At 39.6% G+C, this 10,723-nt stretch overlaps 1 protein-coding gene across 1 annotated transcript; it reads right to left on the bottom strand.

Annotated features, from left to right (window-relative positions):
* Window positions 1-2,363: 2,363 nt before the first annotated feature.
* On the bottom strand, window positions 2,364-9,052 carry bco1 (beta-carotene oxygenase 1). Its single transcript, XM_086305971.1, has 11 exons — window positions 8,962-9,052; window positions 8,747-8,875; window positions 8,490-8,619; window positions 5,449-5,596; window positions 5,206-5,356; window positions 4,888-5,108; window positions 4,508-4,765; window positions 4,316-4,421; window positions 4,087-4,175; window positions 2,893-3,004; window positions 2,364-2,705 (listed from the first exon to the last, which is right to left on the bottom strand). The coding sequence occupies exons 1-11, from the start codon at window positions 9,023-9,025 to the stop codon at window positions 2,557-2,559; spliced, it is 1,557 nt and encodes a 518-aa protein (XP_086162097.1). The 5' UTR covers window positions 9,026-9,052; the 3' UTR covers window positions 2,364-2,556.
* Between the last annotated feature and the right edge of the window lie 1,671 nt (window positions 9,053-10,723).

The following is a 10,723-nucleotide window of genomic DNA, read 5'->3' as shown; positions in this document are numbered from 1 at the left end:
CGTTATTGTGTTATCAGAGGCATTACTATGTAACATACTCATTTTTGACTTTGTCTATTTGGTTAGTTTTGATGTGCAATTAAATTTTACTAGTGAATTAATCGAAAGTGTCAAGACAAATTAATGCATCCTCAACAGAGAAGGCTCAATAAGCAAAGTCTTTGTCTCCCCCTGGTGGTCAATCTAAGCTATTCCATTCAACAACGGAAAGGCCCAATCACTGAGCGCTTCTGTTTTGTAATCGATATCAGACGATGTAGAACGATGCAATAGATAATGCAAGCATTCACAAGTCAGTGAGGTCATGTGCCGTTAGTTAAGGTCAGCTTGATAGAAAGATACTATGACGGCTAGCTCACGTGAAGGAATTGGTACTCTCCTATAATAGACCCACGCACTGTAAAAAGAAAAAGGAAAAAATGATGACTATGTTTCTCTTCCTGATTAGATTCTGATTAGTCAAGTGCTAGGCAGTAAACACGGTGGTTATTGACACGCATTGATGGTGGTAAATAAATTGCATTGTGTGCAGAAGGTCATGTCAAACCGACATGACCTTCTGCACACAGTGTAACAAAATTGAGCTGTATCATATGGTAATCAGAACAGTGAGGACTCATTTCACTGATACCAGAGTTGTTAATGTTGAAGATAAATGGTACATGCTGTAATAATGCAACAGAGCTGTATCTGTAATGACAGAGCAGCTGAGTGATTATTGTTGTTATAGGCCTTTGAAATGCTACAAGGCAACTTATGGGTGGAGCATTTTCTTCAGTTTTTCTCGATTACTTTCATTCAGTCTTTCTTCCTTGTTCTGATGCTCGGTTTGAACTTCAGCGTGCTGTCTTGACCATCTCTACATATCTAAATGTTTTGAGTTGCCGCTGATGTGAAAGGTTGATTAGATATTTGCATTACTGTGATTATTAGGTACGCCTGCTCCACTGCTAAAGTAGTTGCTAAATGTATTTAGAATGACTTATGTATACATTTCCTTATTTTTTTTCTGATACATTTAGTTTAATGAGTATTATGTTTGCTTTTCTGCATTTCATCACTTTTGTAAAGTTAAAAAAAAACCCTTCACAATTCATTTGTTTCAGAAAATATTTTCTTCTATATTAGGCCTATTTTGCTGATTTTTTTCAAAAGTAAGCAAGATTATGAGGGGAAAAAACTAAATTTTTTGATGTTTAAGTCTTCAAAGGCTTGTGAAAGTTGTTTATTCATTCATCACACAGTTAAAGTGACTGACTGTTAATGTTTTGGCAAATGTGAAAAATCCCTTAATTTTTTTGAGAAATACGAGACTAGTGAGAGTGACTTTCCTGCTGTGAGAATGGCACCAGATTGATTGAGAAACAGTATGATGTATGAAAAGATGAATAATGGATGTTGTAAGATTTTTATCGTGATGATGTTGGAAAAAGTGTCAGCCTAAATTAAAAGTGAAGAATTTCTTTGAAACTTTAGAAAACTGCTGAAATCGAGAAATGCTAAATGATATACGTGAAAGTATAAGCATTAGAAAACAGGAAATGGAAATATATACTATGAGAGAACATTCAGCAACCACTTTTGCATCTGCTCAGCTGCTTGTTAATACAATTATCTAATGAGCCAATCACATTTCAGTAATCCAAAACGTTAAGTCATGTAGATGTGATAAAGACATCCTGCTGAAGTTCAAGCTGAATGAATGAGGACGAAAGGTGAGTGAATATGTCTGAGTATGTCCAAAACTACTGATCTACTGGGGTTTTCCCACAAAACGATCTCTATGGAGGGATGATTATACAGAGAATGCTCCGAAAAAGAGAAAAAACCTTCTTGCATCTCTGAACGCACAATCTAGCTGACTGTGCTGCACATGGTCTGCAGCAGCAGAAGACCACACTAGGCTCCACTCCTGTCATGTAAGAACAACAAACTGAGATTACATCTCGCACTGACTCATCAAAATTGGACAATAAAAGGTTGGAAAAAATCTCAGAATAATATAATAATAATGCAGCGTGCACAAAAACAACGACAAAGGTGCTATTGTGGGTGGGAAGTGTTAAGAGTAGTGAGACTGATAATTCTGATGTGAGAATTGCACCAGAGCGATTGAGAAACGCTGTACCTTGAAACACAACAATCATATTTCACATGGGAACAATTGTTTACCATAAATGTTTACCTAAATCTATAACCCTATGCCTAATTGAATGGACTTTACTCCTTTGATAACTTATCTGAGATTTCTATATCTTCAGAAACAAGTAACACTGTGTCATGAAGGCTGTATTTGCTCAGAGACCTTGACCTTGTGTACAGCCACACTGTGTTAACATAACTCTTCGCCATGACACCACAAATATGGAGCATTGGTTGGATTTATTCTTGTAATATCAGTAACATTGTAACATTACAGTACGTGCTTTGTTTAAATGACGAGGTTAACTTTATACCATATACCAGTGATAATACAATGAAATGACTTACGATACATGCTTGTGCCACATGTGCTACTGTGGCACAGTTCCCTTTCTTTATTTTAAACTTTTATTTTCAATGTGGGATGAAAAATCCATGCATGTCCTTGTTCAGCTCAGTATTCACATAGGCTCGTGCTACTTCCTTGAACGTTTTCCCATCGAGAATCAGGATGAAGCTCGACTGGCCTGGATTGTAGTTGATGACTGATGTTAGGACCACACCTGCAAATGGAGAAGGAGGTTATTGTATCACAACTTTGTCAACACAGATTACAGGCACAGATAAGTGGGGGGAGATCTGGTCTAATCTTTGTAGACCTTCTTATTGACTTGAACTTCAACTTGTCAATAGAAGCAAATACAGAATAAATGTCACGTCTTTGCACACCACATTCACTTGTATTCATACCATCATCTTCCGACTCTCCGTTTGGTCTGGGGATGAACACCGGCTCCGACGGCAAGCACTTGTCTTCATCCCAGTACACCATATTCTTGGTTTCCATGTCAAACTTTGCAACCTACAGTGAGTGAACAGATGAAACACACTCAACAAAGACGTCCATGCAGGTCAGAAGTTATTTACAGACACAGAAATACCAATACACAACACAGCACAACCGGCTTATCAGCCCGTTTAGTACTTTGTTCTGTGTGCAAATATTAGAAAGAGCAGTAAAATTCTCATATCACATGAGACTGCCGGACAATATGATGAGCAGCTGATGTTCTCATGGATGCACTTTGTACTTGATGCGTGAATCAAGTCCTTTTAATGAGCACAGGTTGGCATTTTTGCTGGCATGGCTTTGAGGCGTGTCTCCTATCAGGGGGAAACTTATATGGTAATTAAAAAACAAAGTTCCTCTGAGGGATCACCTTTATTCTGTTGTGAGATACTTTGACATCCTCTTTTTTTTAGGGAGGGAATGTCCTCATTTATAGGACAAAATTATGAAAATCTCCTCCATCATATGCTTTGGCTTCAACAGCCACTAAACCTGACCCAATTTAACCCAATTTAACAGAAGATAGTGGAGCACTGAAGAATCATTGCAGAGGTACATTCAACCTGTTCTGCCAGCACATGGGGGTTAGACACCTGATTATGACACTTAACATGTTTTTTTTTTGTCTTTTGTCACCTCTATGGTTCAAGCAGAAGCCAGCGCTCTCTTCCTGTTTGTTTTTAGAATTGATTGTCTAGTGAGGATTAATAAAAAAAAACATAATTGTCTAATACAAAATATTTCCTTTTATGCCTTCCTGACTTTATGCCTCTTGTTGGAGGGCTGAGCTTTGAAGTCTTCTTTCCATTGTTTCTGATATCTTGATGTGCACGCGTACCCAAAAGTGCCATGAAGGGGATTGTTGTTTTATGGCGCAATGTGTAATTCACACTTAAACAAAAGTTTTACTGCTACATTTCGCTTCAAATGATTATTCTCAGTACTGTAGTTTTTCACCCTAGTTTTGTAAAACAATACGTCCAGGAACAGCCTGCTTCCCCAAAATTTAAATGTCTGTTCTGGAAGTTAAAGGTCTCCATAGGCAAATTATATTTATAAAAATGTAAGAAATCTGAAATGTCGGATGTTCCCACCACTTCTGCAGAATCCCCCACGTAGTTCCCATAGACAAACTGGTGCCTCTTCCCATTGATGTCATAATTGATTCTGGGTAATTCCAAGCCTGATGGAAATAAAAGCACAGTTTTTGCTCCTATCTGGATTAACTTTAAATGACAAACAGCAATTTGAAAAACAAAAATAAACAAACTTCATTTGCCTTGAACCACTCAAACAAACACGTTTGAGTGGCGTTGGTTTTACCTTCACAGAGCACCTCTGCTTGGCACATGAATTTGCCTTCTTTCTCCTTCACAGCGCTGGCTGTCGTGTACTTGAGTTTCACCATGTTCCCTCCAACTGGAACGCTCTGCGAAATCCAGTCGACATGTGAAAGCCTTTAATGTGTGAGCCGTTCGATTGCAGGACCAAATGAATTACATGAAAACAACTCACTTTGTCAGCGTGGATGGGAAGGGCAAATCTCTTGTAAGCTGGCTTGGAAACCCTTTTTTCATCAAACTGAGATTTCTCCTTCAAGTTGCTCAAGTAGAACATGTCATAAAGGCTGTTGTCGGTGTAGGCAATGACATCAAAGACCACGTGGCCATCGTCCTCAAAAGCATTCACATGGTGGTAGAGGACCATCGCTCCTGTGTAGTACTTTGTCTCAACTTCTTTGCCGGTCTTTCTGTCTACCAAGTGGATCAGAGTCTGATGGAGAAACAAAGATATAGATAAAAGAGTCAATCCCATTTTTTTCTGAAGTGTTGAACACTAGTACACCCTTGTCCCCGGTCTATTAATCCACATTCATTAGCCTACTAACTCCTTACGTTTTCTTCAGGGCAGAACTTCAGGCAGCTTGCCCAGCTGACTCCTCTCATATAGGCAGTAGCCATCTTGAGGATGTCCAGCTTGAAAGGCATCTCGACAAAGATGATGTAGTTATCTGTCATGCCAAAGCTGTGGTAGTAGCTCGGCATGAGAAGGGAGCGGCAGGGGACTGAGCAGATCACCTCTGCATTTTTCAGTGCAGGGCCTTTCTTGCCTTTGTCTGAAAGGTGACAGTAGACAGCACAAATATGGAAACGCTGTAGGTGTTACTGTTGAGTTTAGAGGTTTAACATAAAACACATGAATCACTTATAGACCTTTGTCTGAGACAGCAGGAACTTTGAACAGTACGTATTTAGTTTTGCCCTTTGTCGCTATTGACGTTCCAATGTTGTAGGCATTGCCCTCCTTGTCATAGTGAGGATGGCACGAAGCTAAGTTTACAGGCAGGTACTTCAAGTAGTCCACCTGTGTGAGATATTTCAGAAACATATCAGGTCTGAAGCAAAGTCTTTCTTGGTTTTGAGTTCACACGTTTCAAGGTTAACCGGCAGCGTTACCTTTTCCAGGGTTTCCAGGGTCACGGGATCAATCTTGCTGATGTAGTTGGTTTCAGAAGTGGCATAATAGTCATTTCCATACTTGATGAAGTTGCTCGCGCCATTGTCGGTGAAGTCAGGCATTGTGTGGTTGAGAAAGGTGATTGCCCTGAAAAGTAAAAAGTTTGGGGGTTTTGAGTGTGATATTGATACAGGAAAGAGAGCGCCTCCATAGCGCACTAGTTAATGCATTTGCTTAACATGTAAAAGATCCCCAGTTTAAAAGCAGGAGGAGACACAAATCCTTGGGAGAGCTGTGCCAGGAAGCGCGTCCGGTGTTAAAAATCTGTGCCAACACAAATATGCGGATCCATCTCCTGTAGTTACCCCTTGTGAATAAGAGAACAGATTAGAAAGAAACCTGATTTCCTGTAAATGTTTGCCTTATGTGAATCTAAGTGAAAAATTCACAGCAGTAAGGGAAACAGCCCCGAGGTTGTTCCTACACAAAAATGATTATAACTGTGTCGCAGAGTCGTAGTCCAAGTGACTACCCAGATTTTACAAAAATGGCACCGCATGGTCTTATTTAATAGCTGCACTACCACAAAACTTATAAAAACAAACAAACAAACATGTATAATCTTCAAACATACAAGAAACCATAAACATGGATACCTTTGAGAAATATTATGACACCATATATTTTCTCAGGAATATACACAAAACATTTAAATTATTCACTCTGAAAAAGTTTTGGGAATAACCAGCCAGTGCTCAGCCAGTGTTCATCTTCAGCATAGTTGTCAAATAATAGAGAACAGCAGCATTTCTGTAGCACAAATCACTTAAAGGAAACTGAAGACATGCAACCATAAAATAACATATCGTCTATGGAGATTGCAATAGGAGTAGGGATGGGTATCGTTTAGGTTTTATCCAATACCAGTACCAAACCGGTACTTTTGAAACGGTGCCGGTGCTTAAATGGTGCTCGAACCGGTGCTTAAAGAATGGAGAACACAAAATTGGTCCAAAAACCTCTCATGTTCAGCTGTTTTTTTGTAAAAAGATAACAATGTTAGCCTTTTCTGCAGCTATAGGGGATTTATGGTATCACTCTTGGCTGGAAGCAGTGCTTAAACAATGCAAAAAACAAACTTTGTCCAAAAACCTCTCATGTTTAGCTGTTCTCCACTTTTTCTTTGGTCATTTTAGCCTTTTTGGCCAGGGTGAAGGGAGCATCTGCCATCAAACAAGAGGACAGCCGCATGTAACTAGATGGTGTTTGCTAGTTCACCTTACATGCATTAATTTAATAACGTGGTTAGCCTACTCAACACGAACAACATTAAGCTACTCACGCAGAGAAGAACGGCTGCTGCTGCCATCATCATCCCTCATCATTTCTGCTACACTGGCCGGGCTACGGGCCAGGACTCTATTCTTCGGGTTTTTGGGGGATGTTGCTCCGGTGTTGTGCCAAAAAGTGATTGTCTGCCAAAAACTGATTTCCAGTGTTTCTGTGTATTTTTTATGTGTAATATCTTTACGTATGTTCGTAAATAGACTTCAGTGAACAGGGGATACAAAGGGGTTACATAAAGAATTAAAAAATTATCTGTTTTTTAAGTATCTTTACAACTTGTACTTACATTATAACCAATCCGGTCCTTTATCCCCACTTAAAATATTTTTACAGAACTATTGTAATATTTGCTGCCGTTTCTGCTGTCCTGTTGGGCAACTTACTCTTACAAAATACATTTTTAATGTTAATGAGATTTTTTTTTACTGCATAAATAAAGGTTATATAAAAGTCGCTGCCAAAAACTGATTGCGGCTTGTATCTTGTTACACGAATGTTGTTTGTGGCTCAAGATGACTTTATGTCATCCATAAGGGATGCATTTGACATATGTTTAACATATTATAGCCCAACAAGTTACTTATAGCACTTTAAATATGAGCAATCGCTTTTTGGCAAATACCGGAAATCAGTTTTTGGCAGACAATCACTTTTTGGCACAACACCGGGTCAGATAACAGGCACCACACCCGCAGTAGATGTGCACGGTGTGAGGTCTCGCAGCAAGCTATCAAATACGGCGTATTTCTCGGCTTTTAACAAAATGCTATACGTCGCCAGGTGTTTCATCAGATTCGAGGTGTTACCTCCTTTGCACAGTATCACCTTAAAGCACTTGTTGCAGGCTGCTGAGTTTGCATCTTTTGCTGTGAAGTACAGCCAGACTTCGACCGCTTCGCTTTGGGCATTTTTAAGCTCTGCTCTAAAAGAACGTATGTACCTGGGCCCGCCTACTACGCTCGCAAAGGTAAAATGATTGGCTGGAATCCAAAGGAAAAAAAGTACCGAAATGTGCGCTGCTTTTCGGTCTGGTTACTACCTTTTATGTCAGGCCTGTATTTGTATAGCGCTTTACTAGTCCCTAAGGACCCCAAAGCGCTTTACACAACCAGTCATCCACCCATTCACACACAGGTGATGGCAAGCTACATTGTAGCCGCAGCCACCCTGGGGCGCACTGACAGAAGCGAGACCAGTGTCCAGCGAGGCTGCAGGATACTGGTGGCACAAACCGGGCCCTCTGACCACCACCAGTAGGTAACGGGTGAAGTGTCTTGCCCAAGGACACAACGACCGAGACTGTCCAAGCTGGGGCTCGAACCGGCAACCTTCCGATTACAAGGCGAACTCCCAACTCTTGAGCCACGATCACCCCCTAACTAAATAAAAGTAGTCTGGCATCCAAACAGTTTGCAGTATTTACCTGTTACGTTTATATTCTATAAAGCACAGTAACATAGGGTTTATCTTTACAGCAAAAATATTGCTGTACACTACAATAGACAGCAGAAAAAACAGACTAATGCTGGCAAATCTAGATGCCAGGGAAAGTTCTTACAGTATATAACGGCACTGTTTGCCAAATAAATACTGCAACTGTTGATAAAGAATTACAAACGAAGACTACTGCAGTTATTTCATGAAAAATATCAAATATGCTGAATTTGCCTGTAACAATAAAGAGTATGCTCACTTGAAGATGAAGTTCTTGCTTGGGTCTGGATAAGCCATCGTCCCCATTTCGGACACAACAATTCTATTTGCTTCCATGTTAGCTTTATAGGTGTCACTTCTGAGGAATCTGCTTCTATGGATTATTTCACCTGCAAGGAAACAAATACTGCGTCTTTTATCTGTGCGCTTTACTTTTTTTTTTTTTGTTTTATTTATGTATTTTTGCAGCAATTAACAGATTAGCAGCTGTGCACAGGTAAGAATTGCTGTACCAACCGTCTTTGAAGGTGAAGCTACTCATTAAGGCCATCCCATCAAACCAGTGGTTGTAGTTGGTGTCGCCCACAGTGAAGATGCCAGGGCCATTTCGGAGGAGCGTTCCTTGCAGCCAGCTGGGAATATTCCCTATTTGAAATGAAATCACAGTCTTCACAGCAGCAGTTTAAATCTGAACATTTGTTGGCAATACAATTGTATAAAACCGGACCCACCTTTAATTTCTGCCTTACAAGGCTCGGGCCTCTCTGTTGCGTTCTTAGAAAAGTCTACCGACATGTTCGCTGACAGACCAGTGAGTGCGCCAGTGTCAGAGTAAGTTAAATACTGTGGGAGCACAAACCACTCCCATTTGTTTTACTGGGGTGTTATGAAAGGGCAATTTATCTTATCTGTCTGTACAGCAATCCCCTTCCTGTGTGGAGGTTTCCAGAGGTGTGGACTCGAGTCACATGACTTGGACTCGAGTCAGACTCGAGTCATTAATTTTATGACTTTAGACTTGACTTGAAAAAATGTTCTAAGACTTGTGACTTGACTTGGACTTTTACACCAATGACTTGGGACTTGAATTGGACTTGAACCGGTTTACTTGAAAAGACTTGATATTTTACCCCAAATATAAAATTTAACATGCATATTATATAGAGATTGAAAATGTGACGTCATTCACGGGTAGAACCGCAAAGGATTCTGGGAACTCGTGGCAAGAGGTACTAGCGCACGCAGGCTTTCAATTGAAATCACAGCGATAAAAAGAAACACAAAAATGTCAAGAAGCCGTTGTATTATTAACTGCAATAGCCGGTCGCATGACAGCCACGGGAAGCCGACGGGTAAAGAGATCGGTTGTTATCGGATTACGTCGTTGAAGAGAAATTGTTCGAGCCATGTTTCCGAAGTAACAAAGACACGACGGATGGCCTGGATTGCAGCCATTCAAAGACCAAATATAACGTCCCAGAACACTCCAGCTCACAGGTTAGTCTGCTCCAAGCATTTACACAAAGGTCAGTCTGCTGTTGTAGTTAATGCGTCATTTTTCTTAACATAATTGGTGATATAGGTTACAAGTAAGTCTGGCGCTGAACAGAAATTGTCGCGCTATGCTCCTTTATTTATTGTGCATAAATAGTGAATTGTCCTGACACAATATTGCGTTTCGCTTCTGTTATTATGGTACATTGACAAAAACATATACTTTTATTCACAGGATAAAACAGTTTTTTTGTATCACTAATTGCCCAGTACGATTACAGCATACAATATTATTGTCACTGCTACATTTCTGTAATGCTACCAGAAATTATTTCCACTACTAATTAATTACCGTTGAGCTCAAAGGTCCTATTAATAAACGGTTAATGAATGTGTATTTATGATGACGATTTGTGAGACTGGTAAACTTATGATACGTACGATGGTCTTTCGTTCTACACGGTGCATTTCAAGGTCCTGTACCCATCCGTCGGTAAACTGTACCTGGACTTGTTGCAGTGACCTGAAGTTACTAAACTTCATGAGTGTATGCACTCACTCCAAGAAGCGTATGATTATAAATATGCATATAAATATGCTAAGATGAGATAGCTGACTTAATCTAACTAGCAAATGTTTTCCAGGCTACGTTGGTGATACAGTTTTTTTTAATGTGTATGATATTTTTGTCATGCGGTTTTAAAGCCGGTCCTACAACCACATCCAAGAATAACATGCAGCTTATCTCAGAACTGTCGGTGAAAATTATTCTTGGAGCTAAGTTTAATTGAGCTGCATTTTAAAGAGGTGCAATTTCACAATTTGTGTATATTTTCTAAGTTCACTATTTTGTCATGTGTTGAGAAAAACACAGATTTTAAAATTACATGGTCTAATATTTACATTTAGCATAACTGCAACATTATTTTTTCGTTGTTTTTTTTTTTTTAAAGACTCGAAAGGACTTGAAATTCAAAATTTCAGACTTGTGACTTGACT

Source organism: Aulonocara sp. 'chitande type north' Nkhata Bay, linkage group LG9 (genome assembly GCF_057382095.1).
Source record: "Aulonocara sp. 'chitande type north' Nkhata Bay isolate Kocher_YH1m ecotype deep benthic linkage group LG9, A_spYH_male_GT1.1, whole genome shotgun sequence".
Classification (NCBI taxonomy): domain Eukaryota; kingdom Metazoa; phylum Chordata; class Actinopteri; order Cichliformes; family Cichlidae; genus Aulonocara; species Aulonocara sp. 'chitande type north' Nkhata Bay.
Note: the sequence above shows the minus strand (reverse complement) of the source record. Positions and strands in the feature narration are given on the sequence as shown.

Excerpts from the sequence above, each read along its gene's own strand:
- bco1 (XM_086305971.1), bottom strand. The coding sequence starts at position 9,025 with ATGTCGGTAGACTTTTCTAAGAACGCAACAGAGAGGCCCGAGCCTTGT. Across the intron at positions 8,876-8,961 it reads TTGTAAGGCAGAAATTAAAG|GGAATATTCCCAGCTGGCTG; the intron begins GTGGGTCCGGTT and ends CATTTCAAATAG. Across the intron at positions 4,176-4,315 it reads AGCAGAGGTGCTCTGTGAAG|GCTTGGAATTACCCAGAATC; the intron begins GTAAAACCAACG and ends TATTTCCATCAG.